General features: G+C 54.8%; 5 protein-coding genes across 5 annotated transcripts; 3 read left to right on the top strand and 2 right to left on the bottom strand.

Annotated features, from left to right (window-relative positions):
• Positions 1-34: 34 nt before the first annotated feature.
• Positions 35-1,105, top strand: N657DRAFT_653377 (NAD(P)-binding protein; the record flags this gene model as incomplete). Its single annotated transcript, XM_062794394.1, has 1 exon — positions 35-1,105. One exon carries the CDS (start codon positions 35-37, stop codon positions 1,103-1,105), a length of 1,071 nt encoding a protein of 356 aa, XP_062650800.1.
• A 421-nt stretch (positions 1,106-1,526) lies between these two features.
• On the bottom strand, positions 1,527-2,717 carry N657DRAFT_611271 (NAD(P)-binding protein). Its single transcript, XM_062790359.1, has 2 exons — positions 2,360-2,717; positions 1,527-2,291 (listed from the first exon to the last, which is right to left on the bottom strand). The coding sequence occupies exons 1-2, from the start codon at positions 2,487-2,489 to the stop codon at positions 1,630-1,632; spliced, it is 792 nt and encodes a 263-aa protein (XP_062650799.1). The 5' UTR covers positions 2,490-2,717; the 3' UTR covers positions 1,527-1,629.
• A 1,489-nt stretch (positions 2,718-4,206) lies between these two features.
• On the top strand, positions 4,207-5,697 carry N657DRAFT_588898 (glycoside hydrolase family 10 protein). The gene is made up of 4 exons (XM_062789856.1): positions 4,207-4,415; positions 4,487-4,725; positions 4,779-5,401; positions 5,466-5,697. Exons 1-4 carry the CDS (start codon positions 4,333-4,335, stop codon positions 5,613-5,615), a joined length of 1,095 nt encoding a protein of 364 aa, XP_062650798.1. The 5' UTR covers positions 4,207-4,332; the 3' UTR covers positions 5,616-5,697.
• Positions 5,698-6,046: 349 nt separating this feature from the next.
• N657DRAFT_566176 (uncharacterized protein) lies at positions 6,047-7,788 on the bottom strand (the record flags this gene model as incomplete). The annotated part of the gene is made up of 6 exons (XM_062788410.1): positions 6,047-6,437; positions 6,531-6,715; positions 6,789-7,205; positions 7,265-7,393; positions 7,454-7,482; positions 7,542-7,788. The coding sequence occupies 6 exons, from the start codon at positions 7,786-7,788 to the stop codon at positions 6,047-6,049; spliced, it is 1,398 nt and encodes a 465-aa protein (XP_062650797.1).
• A 937-nt stretch (positions 7,789-8,725) lies between these two features.
• Positions 8,726-10,696, top strand: N657DRAFT_640927 (acid phosphatase/Vanadium-dependent haloperoxidase; the record flags this gene model as incomplete). Its single annotated transcript, XM_062792063.1, has 5 exons — positions 8,726-9,046; positions 9,101-9,727; positions 9,796-9,924; positions 10,053-10,379; positions 10,458-10,696. Coding segments are annotated over exons 1-5 (1,195 nt in total), but the record flags the coding sequence as incomplete, so codon positions are not given.
• Positions 10,697-14,976: the final 4,280 nt, after the last annotated feature.

Raw genomic sequence — 14,976 nt, 5'->3', positions numbered from 1 at the left:
TCTCCCATCAAACAACTCGCCGGTCGTCACCACCATGTTCAAGCCCACCGTACTCGTCACAGGCTCAGCCGGCCATCTTGGCAAAGCCCTGATGCTCGCCCTCCCCGAACTCGGCTACAACCCCATCGGCATCGACATCAAGGCCAGCCAAACCACCACCTCGGTCGGCTCCATCACCGACACGGCCTTCCTCGCCTCCATTTTCGACGCCCACAAACCGGATCACGTCATCCACGCCGCAACGCTGCACAAGCCCCATGTCGGATCGCATAGCAAAACCGATTTTGTCCAGACGAATATCGCAGGCACGCTCGCCCTGCTCGAGGCTGCCGCTCCACCATCTTCATCTACCTCTTCTACTCTTGCTGGCAGGACGGTGAAATCCTTCGTCTTCATCTCCACCACCTCGGCCTTTGGCGCCGCCCTGTCTTCCCCTCCAGGCCAGCCCGCGGTATGGATCCACGAGTCTGTCGAGCCCGTGCCCAAAAACATCTACGGCGTCACCAAGACCGCGGCCGAGGACGTGTGCCGGCTCGTGAACAAGCAGACGGGCTTGCCGGTGATCGTGCTCCGGACGAGCCGCTTCTTCCCCGAGGAGGACGACGACGAGGAGCGGAGGGGGGAGGTGACGGACGGGGAGAACCTGAAGGTGTTGGAGCTGGCGTATCGGAGGGTGGATATTGCCGATGTCGTCTCGGCGTGTGTGTGCGCGATGCGCAGAGGCGCCGAGGGCGCGGTCAAGTGGGGGAAGTACATCATCAGCGCGCCGACGCCATTTAAGAAGGACGCGGCTACGCTGGAACGGCTTGGTACGGGGAATGCGGACGAGGTGTTTAGCGAGCTTGTGCCCGGGATTGATACGCTTTTCCGGGAAAAGGGGTGGCGGTTCCTAAGGAGGATCGATAGGGTGTATGATTCACAGTTGGCGATGAGGCGCGAGGAGCTCAGGTGGAACCCGGAGTACACCTTTGAGAGGGCGATCGAGAGGCTGGAGAGGGGAGAGGAGTGGAGGAGCGAACTGTCGTTCAAGGTGGGCAAGTTGGGGTATCATGATGTTCCGACGGGGGTTTATACCACAGAGAAGAAGGCGCAGGATGGGCAATGATTCGTAGAGGTGATAGTTACCGATGCTGTGCTGAGCTGGAAAGGGCCTCTTGCGACAGAGATCGGACAGAATCTGAAGACAGACGCAATGGGTATTTGCTCTTAGAGCTGTCATCCACTGTCTCACAGATTGAGGGCCGTGACATGGGTGACATCCCTAGAGACAATTGGAGTTACCCCTGGTGAGTGTTGGCATCGCCCCCCTCTAACTCCAGTCCGTAGTACCAGAGCACAGTACCTACCTAAGCAGCCATGAACGGACTGCAGCGGTGATGCGATTTGCAAGTGATATTGTTCTCGCGGAAGCCATGTGTTTTGGGAATTCTGCTTTTCTCTCTGTGAATACATCTAGCCAAGGACATGCACGCCAATATGATATGCAGGAGGAGGTGGCAAGGCACAACAAGGAGGGCTTCTGCATTGGCCTGTTTCGGGACATGGCAGGTCGTGGCACGAGAATTCTCTAGAACTCCGGTTACTCTATCCAAAAACGCTTCTATCTAATCGCCAAAAGGAATACATCTTTCAATACATAGCCCATCCGCCGCTCGCTGAGAGAACCTGGCCCGTGATCCACCGGCTCTCCTCACTCGCCAGCCAAGCCACCACCTGTGCGACGTCGTCCACCGTCCCGATCCGGTTCTCGACCGGTGTCTGCGACTTTTGCATCTCGATGTAATCCTTGGGAATGTTCTCCATCAGCTGAGTCTGGACAGGTCCCGGGTTGACCGAGTTTACGGTGTGCCCCGCGGCGCCCAGCTCAGCCGCCCAGCAGCGGGTGAAGCCCTCCAACGCCGCCTTGGATGAGCAGTAAACCGACAGGTTCTTGAATCCGTATCGAGCCCCGACGGAGCCGATGTTGATGATGCGACCTGGGGCGCGGAGATACGGCAGGGCGGCCTGGACCATGCGCATGGGTGCTCTGACGTTCAAGTGGTAGATGGAGTCGAATTCTTCGACGGTGATGTCCTGCAGCGGCTTGACGAGCTCTGCGCCCGCGTTGTTGACGAGGATGTCGATGTTCGCGCCGAAGGCTTCGACCGCCTGCTCCACGACTTGCTTGGGAACCGAAGGGTCTCGCAGGTCGGCCTTGATTTTGATGGCTTGGGAGCCGTTGCCTAGACCGTCGATCTTCTCAATCAGGGCGTCCATCACCTTTTCGCTGCTCTGGGACGTGTATGTGCCAGCTACCTATTTACGTACGCTGTGAGCGGCAACTCGGCTCACATTTTTGATGACGCCCTTGCCTTTGCACCACGGCGAGCCAGCTCGAAGGCGATTCCGGCACCAATGCCCCGAGAGGCACCAGTCACGATGGCAACTTTACTCCTGAGATTGCCAGAAAAATTTTCAAATGGAAGAGGATTGGTTGACTCCGAGTCCATTTTGAGCTTCTGTTTTATATGTGTTGAGCGTAAGTGTTCAATGAATAGGCGCGTCTTTTGTTGGAAACAGAACGCCCGAGGTATGTGTTAGACAAGGTATTGACTGGAAGTGCAAGTGTCTTTGCTCGTTTGGAAGGGTTTTGTTCATTGGCATCCTTCACGCGGAAGCCGGCCGGCCGATGTATATGTAGGTAATTAAATAGACGCTGGAAACCTCTCATCATTGATGTCTACAGTTGTTCTAGGGGAAAACGTCATAAGTGAGTCACAGTCCCTTCCATTGAAGGCCGCCCACTGTGCAAGATGTTGACACCTCGGTGGGGAACCAATTGAAGTCCCTGAACTCAAAGCCGGAGGCCGCGCCGCACGGGATTGGCCTCAAAGGACTTGGAACCTGCATCGCCACTTGACATCCTCCTTTGTAAACCGGGCAGCGGCGCAGCGCCAAGAAGGCGTAACCAGACTAGCCGGGTGTGGTTTCATGACACCGAAGTGCCGAGTAAGGCTTTTGTGTCGAAACTGTACGGAGGTAGTTATGTCCTGTCGGCGTCAAGAGGGATCATCTACTCCGTGCCAAACTCCGTTCTGAACCGAAACGTACCTACGGTACCTGCTTGAGGACACCGTCACTTACAGTTCTGGTGAACATTTCCTCTTTGGTCGCTTCCACAAACGTAGACGAGTCCGCTGATCCAAGACACAGTTTCATCAGAATTCTTATCTTCTTGACACCTCTGGGAATCTTCAATTCTTCATGTTGCCTTCGTCAACAAAACCTGAAAGTTCCAATCCAAACCCGATGCGCCGGAAACATAAGGTACCTAAAGTGCCGTGACTTGTACCATGCGATACCTCTTAGACGGCTGGGATATAGCCAATCCAATATTTTCTTGTAGAACAACAAGAGACGCATTGCATGACCAAATAGAGTCTCTCGCTGATTTTCGGGTACGTAAACTGTCGAGGACAAACGGTGGCACAGCTTGCCGGTCACCGGTCCGTGATGCTACCAGACTGCGCAGTAAGGTAGACTCTGAGTTCAAGTTGAATACGTTGATTTAAAGCATCATTATGCCTTCTTCATCACCAGCCAGACGAGTATATATCAACCTGTCTTCTTACCATCGACTCTGCACGGGTGTCTCTCAGGCTCCGTCTCATAATTATCAACATGAAGCCCAGCTTGGCTCATACTCACAGCCGCCGCGAAGACATGCTGTCTGCATAAGGTAGACTCGGTTGCAACGGGGCTTAGCTGGGTACGGAGGTCCTGTTGATGGGCCGGGCGGCTGGGGATTGAGACTGTACATATAATAACAGTTTAATGTCCGTCCTATACATTCGTTTGTACCAGCACAAGCCGGCCTTGTCGGCTTGGAACGATGATGACTTCTGCCTATAATTCCCCACACCATGCTTCCCGGAGCCTGGATGTCTCTCCACGCGGACCCCGGCAGCCGGAAGGGACCCCGATTCTGGTTACCCGGCCCAGGTCCCGTTTGTGCGAGCCTCAATTGGCGCGGGTGTGGCGATATGACGTTTTCAGGGAGTTCAATTGGCGCGGGAGTTGGATGGGATCGACATGGTCCGGAGCCCCCTATTTTACCATATTAATTAACCAGCAGCCTGGGACCGGAATATTCTTGAGAAACAGCATGAAGTTATCTGAGGATCTATTGTTACTCGAAACCTGTACAGATACGTCCACACGGCATGTGCCTCGGCACATAGGGAGGTGATGTATAAATAAGGAGCTGATGCACTGAACATAGCGACCTGGGCTCCTCACACAGCTGCTACTCTCCCTTGAGTTGTCTCGAGACCAAAAAAATCGACAGCCAAGATGCGAATCTCAGCGCCTGTTGCCCTGGCACTCAGCGGCCTTGCCGTTGCCAGCCCCGTCCCCGCCGACAACGAGTTCATGAAGTGAGTGCTGTTTCGAGTCAGGGCTCACACCACTGTAAACCGAAAGTCGGAACTGATGCCCAACGCCGCAGCCTGATCTACCGACAGACGCAGACGCTTAACGCCGCCATGAAGGCTGCTGGTCGCGAGTACATCGGCACTTCGCTCACTGTCCGCAACGACAACACGGAGGCAAATATCATCCGGAGCGAATTTGGCTCCATCACGCCCGAGAATGCCATGAAATGGGACGCGACCGAGCCCAACCGCGGGCAGTTCACCTTCAGCTCAGCCGACCAGCACATGAACTGGGCGCAGCAGAACCAGAAGCGTAAGCCAGCACATCTGCTGCTTGTAACCCTCTCCCGCTGAGATCGTCGGCAGACGTGCGCTGTCACACGCTCGTTTGGTACTCGCAGCTGCCCAGTTGGGTGTCCAACAGCAACTTCAACAACGCGACGCTGATCCAGGTCATGACCAACCACATCAACCAGGTCATGGGCCGGTACAAGGGCCGGTGCAACCACTGGGACGTGGTCAACGAGGCCCTCAACGAGGACGGCACCTACCGCAACAACGTCTTCCTCCGCGTCATTGGCGAGGCCTACATCCCCATCGCCTTCCGCATCGCCGCCGCCGCCGACCCCTCGGCGAAGCTGTACTACAACGACTACAACCTGGAGTACCTGGGCCCCAAGGTCGAGGGCGCCGTGCGCATTGTCAAGCTCTGCCAGCAGTACGGCGTCCGCATCGACGGTGTCGGCTACCAGGCCCACTTGACCACTGAGTCGACGCCGACGCAGTCGACTCCCACACCGTCCGAGCAGGATCTCACAACGGCGCTCAAGAAGACAGCCGACCTCGGCGTCGACGTCGCCTACACCGAACTCGACATCCGTATGCGGACCCCGTCCAACGCGCAGAAGCAGCAGGCTCTCGCCGATGCCTACGGCCGCGTTGCTCGGTCGTGCTTGAACGTCAAGCGCTGTGTGGGGGTTACGCTCTGGGTATGTCGCATGAGTTTGTTTACCCTAGACTCTGCTACAAACTGCTGACCTGCTTGTTTTCTAGGGTGTCTCGGACAAGTACTCGTGGGTGCCCGGTACTTTCAGCGGCGAGGGCGAGGCGCTGCTCTGGAACAGCAACTTCCAGAAGAAGTCTGCGTACAACTCCTTCCTCCAGGGCATCTCTACCGCGCCAGCCAATGCAACAAAGTTGTAAGAATGGAGACAGGGAAAACAATGGCATCTGTATTAGCACATAGGATGTTAGGAGTAAAGCCAGTCCCAGTCTTGACCACGTCATGTCCGTGACCAAGACGTCGGAGGGGTAGATACTCGAATGATCATGTTGCATTGGATAGGTGCCTACCGTATCTACCAGCACTACACTATAGCCATCACTCACGTTCCGTGATAAAGCCGACACGAGCAGCACTGAGAGACAACCCATAGTATTAACAGATACTAGTACTAAGACTAGCACTGGCCCTCACACCCAACAACATACAATACCTCAGTATCACTCCACTCAACCCCCCGCGCCTTGATCGACAACCATAACTGAAACGACAACTCAACCGCCTAACAGGCAACACTCCTACACTCCTCCCATGTCTTTCCTGCAGCATCCCCTCAGTGGCCGCTTGGTGATTAGTAGTAAAGCGGGTTTTCAGGATCCGACAGATCAAAGACGACGCTCGAGTGGGGCCGGCCGCCGCCGCGGTTGGCAAACTCGCGGCTAAAGTCGATGGTGCGGTTGAAGGACAGGCTGCCGTCGTCGAGGATGTCAATGTACAGCGCCTTGTAGTCGGCGGGCGTGTTGATGAGGCCGATCTCGCCCGTCTGCACAAAGTAGTCGGTCACGAGCAGGTGGCGCTGGTCGGGCGTGATCTTGACGTAGTGCGGGCCGATGGTCGGCTGCACCTCGTCTGGGTTGTCGAGCCGCTTGACGTTGTTCAGATCGCTGATGTCGAGCGCCGCGATGTGGTTGGCCGTCGTCAGCGTCAGGTACACGAAGCGGCCGTCCTGGGAGATGTCGGAGCTGCACCGGTGGTTAGTGTGGTTGCCCCCGAGAAAAAAAAATAAAAAGGTAAAGCCTGGGGGGGGGGGGGGGTTGGTCTGATGGTGCGCTTACTAGATGGCGGTCGTATCACGAGCTTTGGGACCGAGATCGTACAGCAGCTCGGCAACGCCCTGCTTGCCGTTGGCGTCCCGGCGCTCAGGGTAGATGATCCAGACCTGGCCGAGGTGGACTGCCGTGGCGAGAGCGGCGCCCTCAGGGTTGCCGGGGATGTGCTTGACGTCCTGGATGCCGCCGCCCTGCACATTTGTTTTTGTTAGTGGCCTGACCAAATCTGAAGGCTCAGAAAGTCAGAGGAAAGGGAAAACAAACATCCGGGATGGTGATGGTGTTGAGAATCTTCTTCGAGTCCAGGTCCCACAGGCGCAGGGTGTTGGCACGCTTGATGCCGAGACTGGGCTTGAGGATGCTCACGGGCTCGACAAAGTCGGACGTGAGGATAGTCCTTCTCTCCCAATCGATGCTCAGGCCGTGCGGGTTGAACTGCTCGCCGAGGATGTTCAACACGCTGCCAACGTCCTCGGGCCACTCGTGGATGATGTTGAAGTCGGCGTCCGTCTCAACAAGACGACCAGGCGAAGTGCCAACCGCCGAGCCCATGTAGGTGATATAGAAACCGCCCTCGGGCTTGGCACGGATCTCGTCGACAATCGAAGACAGGATGCCGCGGTTGCTCTTGAGGAACTTGGGACGGTAGGGGTTCGACGTGTCGAAGTAGAAGGCCGTGTCCTACTCGTCGTGAGTATGTCAGTCAAACCTGTACTCTTGCCGAAGAAAGGCGGACGAACCTGTGTCTTAAGCAGTGACAGGAGTCCACCGCCAATCAAGGCCTTGCCGTCAATCGAGGGCCCAAGGTGGTGAGGGTCATTGCCACTGGTGGGCACATCGGTAATCCACAGAAGGGTGCCGAAGGTATCCTACGCCCAATCAGCAAGTCTCCGGATATGGCGACAGCTACTGCTAGAAGCAGGACGCACATCATCCAGACTGTAGGTCGCGAGGAAGTCTGCAAGCCTGGTCAGCATGTCAATCCGTTGGGACAAGTAAACGTTGAAAGAACCGCACCCTTGTGCTGCTTGTCGCCGGCACCGGTCCAGAAGTATCCGATCTTCTTGGGTTTGATGTTGCTGGCCGTGAACGGGGGACTGTCCAGAGGAGGCGTGGGAACCTGCAAGATTGGGAGCGGAGGGGCATTCTGGGTCAGGGGCGTCGTGACTCCAGGAATAGAGGGAATCAGCGGGCCGGGGAGAGAGATGCCCAGGGAATGCCCAAGCGAGGCTATGGGGATGAGATGAGCCAACGACGACTTCATTGTGGCGGGCGTTGGATGTCAGTTAGGAGTTGATTCCAAGTTCGAACAATCCGCAGAAGGCGATGGTGGCTCTGAGAAGGTTCGAGCGAATACTGTCCTGGAGGCTACTCTTTATAGACCTTCTCGTCCACCTTCCTGACCGCCATGTCAGCTATATTATCCCCCCATTCTCACTAGTTAGAGACGACATATCCTTTCCAGAGCACGTAAGCTGATGATCATGTAGCTGAATGTGTTGAAGAGATGGTGATCGACTCGTGAATTGTCTGATTTAGGGAAAACAAGGCCCCATGCTGTTCTGCAACTAACATGAAGCTAAAAGCAAAAGCGTGACGAGCATGAGGGTGGTCGTGGGATGTAAGACACGTCTATGGCGTGCTGGCCGCCAGGCACGATTTCGGCTTAGAGGTAGTCCTAGTACTGTGAGGGCCAGATGTGAGTTAAGGTGGTTGGATACGGTAACCTTACCTAAGGCATATAGGAGAGAGTGGCACTCCGGTACCAAAGCGGACGCGGCTGGGCGAAGATCCTGCCTGAGGTGTGAGTAAGATCATGCAGTCCCGCTACTCTCCTACTCGGAAGCCGCGCCGCTACGGGCTGGGCGACGTGTCGTTCGTCCAGTAATCCGACAGGGCATCTGGGCCAACTGCCGGCATGCTGATCAAGATAAGATGCGGGTGATGCATTGCATAGTACGGAGTAGCTGGCAAGGGCTCAATGATGCAATAGGATCGTCGGCCTTGCTGTCACCAATGCAGCGGGAGACTGCAAAACGCAAGGGTTGAAGCTAAAGAAAGATGCAAGCTAGTAGTCTCGCATCATCCTTGGCATGGTGGTGACATACAAGACGCCCACGTGCATGAGCCAAGACGAGGCCTGCCAATTTGCGAAAAGATCAACAGTTCGACCTTCCTCTTTGTTCCATGGGCTGGGTTGTGATCAACTCAAAAAGGCATCGTCTTGAATACTTACTCTCAAACGTGCCATTGAGTAATCACTGCTGCAATTTGCGCCATTGGTGCCTGCAGCACCCAGGAACATTCGGATGTCTGTTATAGGAACTCCGAACCATAATGTTGCACAATAGCTCTCCATCTTAAATGCCACCAGTGTCCTGCCGCAGCGCATCGGACGGGAAGACAGCACGAGCCTGCGTCAACACACTCTTTCCGGCCAAGATGAAGCTCTCTCTGCTATCCATCGCCGCGGCTGCAACCGTTGTCAGTGCAGTATATCAGGGGGACATTGTTTACTACTGGTAGTTCACGCCCGAATTCTTAAAGTTGGGTTTCCTTTACTGACGGCTGAGAAGGGTAGATCAGTCGGCGACATTCGTCAATGGGACCATCATAGGGGGTCTGCAGTCCCCTCCGTCCGCATGGGCCCAGGCCATTGTGCAAGCGGCCATCTACCAAGCGGCAGTCAAGTCCAAGCACGAAAGTCTAGAGTTCCAGCAGCTGGCCGTCTCTCACGCGGCCCACAACGCCGCTCTCTGGATCTTCCATGGAACCCGACTGTACAATGCCGTCGACGCAGCCCTGCGCGCTGTCATCCCCGCCATCGGCCTCGATCCTGCTTCGCCAAAGGGCAAAGAAGCCGTCAGCATCGGCCAGACCGCCGCAGCCAAGGTGGCTCGTGCCCGCTCCGATGACAAGCTCACCAACTTTGTCGACTTCACCTACGGCCCCAAGGAGCCCGGCGTCTACCAGCAGACTCCCGGTTCCAACCCGCTTCCGGACACACCGCAGGCCAGATACGTACACCCCTTTGCTGGTTTGGGTGAGGTCTCCGAGTTTAGGGCTCCTCCCCCGCCGGCCATCAACTCGACAACATACGAAGAACAGGTTCGGTACGTAAAGGAGCAGGGATCGCTCAACTCTACCGCCAGAACCCCCTACGACACCGAGACGGCCTACTTCTGGCGCGAGTCGTCCATTTCGTGAGTCTTGCTCGCCATCGACCCCCCCCCCCCTCCCCTTTCCATTCCAGAATGCTGAACACACAAAGATCATGGAACCGCCTCGCGGGCGCCATTATCGGCAATAAGCTAGACACCAAAGTCGTCGATTCGGCCAAGTTCTATGCCCAGCTCAACTATGCCCTCGCCAACGCGGGTTTTGCCGCCTGGGATACCAAGTGCGTGATTCCCTTGTTCCTCCTCCCACTTCCTATCATCATCCATCGATATCCTCCAACATCACCCTCGCATCCCATCCAATGCCACCAACCACGACTAACCATAACAACCTCGTCCATCACTCCAGATACGCCTACCAAGTCTGGCGCCCCGTCACGGCTATCCAGCACCCGACCCCCTGGGTCCATTCCGGCGCCGACATCTCCGATTCCAACTGGACCCCGCTGCTCCGGCCGACGCCCCCCCATCCGGACTACGTCTCGACGCACGCCACGTTTGGGAGTGCGGCATCGACCGTGCTGCGTGAGGCGTGGAACGGCGGCTCCGATGCCATCGACGCCACGTTGAGCAGCAACGTGACGCTCGATAACCGCGGCGTCATTACGCGGCGCTTTACGAGCCTGAAGGCCGCTGCCGAGGAGAACGCGCGGAGTCGTATTTTTGGCGGGGTGAGTTACCTTTATTTGACATTTGTTTGAATATCCGTTACATTGTGTTGGCGGGGCAGATCCCGTTTTGTTTTAGGGGTTATTTACCTTGTTGTGTCGAACTCTTTTGAGCTGAGTTGACTGACATGGACTTTCTGGACAGATTCACTTCTCATTTGCTGGAGTCGAGGGTATTGCGTTGGGGGAGAGGGTTGCCCTCGCGACTCTCAAGAAGTTTGATGCGAACTGGGACAAATTCTGAGCCGCTGACAGCGATGTCTGGTCTTTTGACATACCTGGTAACAAGCAGATAGTGCCTAATAAACTGCCCAGATTCAGGACCAAGATGCTGATCCAAAAGTCATGCACACATACTGCAGTCCAACGATAACCAAACTAAACAGTGTTGTCCTCCCTGTAATAACTTCGATATCAGAAACCGTGTTTGTGATTTGCTCGTTCCACCGCATGATCGCCCTAGCGAAGAATGAGCAGAAGCATGTATCAGAAATCCAGGCCTGGATCCGCATCCCCCAGGTGCCGTTCGTCATCGTCTCTAAATTTACGCAGGGGGTGCCATATGAAATCGACGCCCACCGACCGGAACGACGCGGCAATCCCCCCAACCGCCCGCCATTCACGGTCCCCTGCGGAGAATACCAGCAGATGGATTGCTGTTCCTCGACTTCAAACCGACGTAGACCCGATTTTCCCCGCCATAACTTGATCCAACAAGCCTTGGAAGTTTTCGTGGAAACGTATACGGTGCCAAATGGCGAAGGGTCTTAATTCGCGGATGGAGACGGGAAGTGTCGAGGTCAAAGGGTCCTTTTACCACGTTCCGTCTACTTCATACTGGGAGTCGAAGCAACCTGCATCCGCCCGTAAGACTTTGGGAACCTGGAACTGGCGTAGGAGTCTAACACCTTTGGAGTCGCGTGTTCCCTTAGAAATGCTGGGCCAGAGTACGAATGACAGCTCCCTGAGTGTATGGCTCCAGGGCTGAACAGCGGCAATGGCTTCGTCGAACATGATTCCAGGATCCCAACCACATGAATAGTCGTGATGAACCCTACTCTTCGGCGAATCGTCACCTTGGAGAGATTAGGTCGTACTACGCTCAGGAGGCCGGTGAAGCAGGCCGTTGTCAGGCTGGCATCAACAAGGCACAGCTCTACGAGGTTCTGTAGGCGAGAGAGTTCAGCCAATGCCATACGGACCTGTGAACGGTTCATGGGAGAGTAAACAAGGGTGCACTCGTCGAGGTGCAGAACTTCAAGGCCGGGGTACGGGCTGTAGATGTGTGCAACGTGATCAAGCGGGTGCTTTTCGGTCCGCTTAGTTCGAGGGCCATAGCCTTGATCGATACCGTAGAGGCAGGCAGGGCGTTTGACTCAGCAAGTATGCGTCGGGAGTCCTCGCCAGTGACATTTAGATAGAAGCTCTTTAGCTTTGGTAGGAGGGCGAAAAGCTTCAACACCTGGACCGCGTATCTCTGGCGCCAGACCTCGGTTGGGGTGGTGCCCCAACCTCGGCACACTAAAGCCCGTAGGAGGTACCAGCACCTGTCGGCTAAGCTGAGCGGACGAGCAGGGGGGGAGGAAAGGGGCCATTGGGAGCGACGACAGTTGAGGAACGGTAGACAATGACCTCGCGTACATTGACTGACAGGTCAGGCCGAAGCGATGAAGTTCGTGTAACGGGGGAGCGTCGAAGACGTCCAGGTGATGGTAGAAGAACGGCTCTGCTATTGCACGCAGCGCTTTGCAGGCTCGCATAAGCCCGCTCTCTCGCTCAACCGCCGTGGTTTCCGTTCCTAACGGACCTGCATCATTCCATTGGTTTCGGCCGATTTTCAGAATGCACAATTTCGGCCGAATCATCGTTGAGTCCAGCTAAGTATATATCGTCACTTTTAATAGAGTGCTCGTGCTAATCATGTCTCCAGCACTCTCGTCATTTTCGGTTCCCTCCGTCTTCAGGCCCCGCAGCGCAAAAAGCACACAATGAACAACAATCCAGCTCGGGTCGAAGGACAGTGCCATCTGCGATGAAGTCTTCCGAGTCGTCCCTTTGGAGGAAAAGCTACGGAATCTCTATGCCTTCGAACGCATAGATTTCAAGGAAGGCACCTGCGATTCCCTCAAGGAGCAGGCCAAGACACGGATCACCGCCTATCACCCACAGCTCAAGGATGGGTCAGATTGACACTCCAAATGGCCATTGACAGGTGCGACATGAGGAAGTCTTTGCTCGAACCAGCCAATTTATCGCATCGGGTGTTAGACAAGATCACACACGGCGACGCGCCAAACTTTGTGTCCATCGTGATCCTGAGGTGCGTTTACCTCCAGCACGACCCTACCGTCAGGCGTAAACTGAAAATCACCGAGTACGCATGGATGTTGCGGGAGGACATCATCTTTGATGGTACGTTATTACATTGCAGGAATGCTGAGTCAACTTGTTCGAGGCTTACCAACGTTTGCAGAGGATCTGCGAATAATCAGGGATCTGACCAACCCTCTCGTGAAGTGGCATATACTCGAGAAACCTGTAAGGCCCCCCAGAACCGAAAGCGCCATGTAGACTGGTATAAGCGCGCGAAGCCTATTTACCGCGTGTACCCCAACGGCTGTATCACAGTTGAGCAGCCCACGATTCTCCCCAGGGAGCACAAAGCCACTGAGGCTCAGATGAAGGCCTGCGACGACCGCATCGAGAAAGTGCTCGGAAACATTGGAAGATGGACCGTCCGGTTCGAGCGGGTTTTCCCGGCCTGAACGCCCGCAAAACAAGGCGGCTCAGTCCAGTGTTGGCACGGCAACAACACGAACGGCACAGACGTGCTCATATGCTGGATTCTCGGTTCCAGGGCATTTCGAAGGACAGCAGCATCACTTCTGCTTTTGCAATTATGGGGCTGTCATGGTGGTTTTGGTGATAGCAGACCGGGAGAAAAATCACGACAAAATCATACAAGCCTTTGCCAAGAGAGGAATTCGCAGTTCTATTTTCAATGCCACTAAACATTTGATTCCAATGACTAACTATTCGCTATAGTACTGTAACTAGGTATAGTTAATGAACGTTAATGCCTTAACGTTTTACTTTTATGAAGAAACAAAACAAAATGGAAAGCAAGGAGAAAAGAAAGAAAGAAATGAAATGAAAGGAAGAAAAGAAAAGTAGTTGGTTAACTACATAGTTAACAGTTGACGATGTGTTATAACTAGCGAGTCGACCAGGTTTTTAGCGCGACCCGTCAATTTCATACCAAGGTCGACCTTCTCTACAACTCAATATGCCTGCTACTTCAAAGGAAGCTAGGATAGTCCTAACCCTTCAAGCTATTCAAAATAATGGAAAACTAAGCCTCCGAGCTGCAGCTCGGCTCTACAATACACCGTATAACACTCTCCGGGCCGACACGCTGGCCGGCCTGCACGATGCGACAATATGACCAGGTCGCGCCCACTCACCGATTCCGAAGAGGAGGTTATTGTTCATATATAATTAAGCTATCTAAGCGAGCTTTTGCACCAAGATTACGTAGTGTAGAAGATATAGCCAATCAACTGCTACGTGTATGCGACACACCCCCCGTCGGCAAGCTCTGGGCACACAATTTCTGGGCACACAACTTCGTCAAACGCCAGCCAGAGCTCCGTATGCGTTATACGCGTAGATACGACTACCAGAGGGCCAAGTACGAAGATACACAGGTCATTGGCGAGTGGTTTGCACTCGTATGGAATGCTATAGCCAAGTACGGTATCGTGATTTGACGATGTCTACAAGTTCGACGAGATCGGGTTTATAATGGGCATCATCTTCGTGGGCATAGTGATTACGACCTCCGACGGCCTTAGCAAGGCCAAACTGGCCCAGCCTGGTAATCGCGAGTAGGCGACGGTAATCCAGGGAGTCAATACCCTTGGCTGGGCTATCCCTCCGTTCGTCATCTTAGCCGCGCAGTATCACCTCGCCAACTGGTACACCGAGTGCAACCTCCCGGCCGACTAGCGCATCGCAACCACCGACGATGGCTGGACTACTAATGCGGTAGGCCTGGATTGGATCAAGCATTTCGACTACCCCACAGCGCCCCGGACAAGGTGGCCCTCCTTCGGTCAGAGGTCTCCTCGCTCCGCAAGGCCAACGAGGCACTAAGCAAGTGCCAGAGAGCCAAAAGAACAGGGGTGCAGCTTGAAGGATCACTTACGGTGCAAGATGCAAAGAACCTAGTTGACCGAAAGGCCGTGGTTGGGGATGTGGCGCAAGTAACGCAGCAGGATAGTAGTAGTGCCGGGCTGGGGAGGGGGCGGGGTTGTACGAAGGTTCGGTGTTGTAATTGAATAAGTTATAACGTACATGATAAGCGAACGTCCCAGACAAGCGAACGTCCCACAAAAACACATCTGCACAACAAATTTCAACATGATTCAACCAACACTGACAAAAATGATTGAAATTACTCGGAATGGTCTTCCTCGGGCACTTGTGCAACTCCTTGACAGGTGCGTGCATTATGGCCAGGCTCGCCGCATCTGCCACAACGCCGCGTGCGCGTCTCGATCCTCGGCTTCCGACCACTGCCCGCCTGTGTTTCCGCCCGTATCT

The sequence above is a fragment of the Parathielavia appendiculata genome (genome assembly GCF_033297405.1).
Source record: "Parathielavia appendiculata strain CBS 731.68 unplaced genomic scaffold N657scaffold_2, whole genome shotgun sequence".
Taxonomy (NCBI): domain Eukaryota; kingdom Fungi; phylum Ascomycota; class Sordariomycetes; order Sordariales; family Chaetomiaceae; genus Parathielavia; species Parathielavia appendiculata.
Note: the sequence above shows the minus strand (reverse complement) of the source record. Positions and strands in the feature narration are given on the sequence as shown.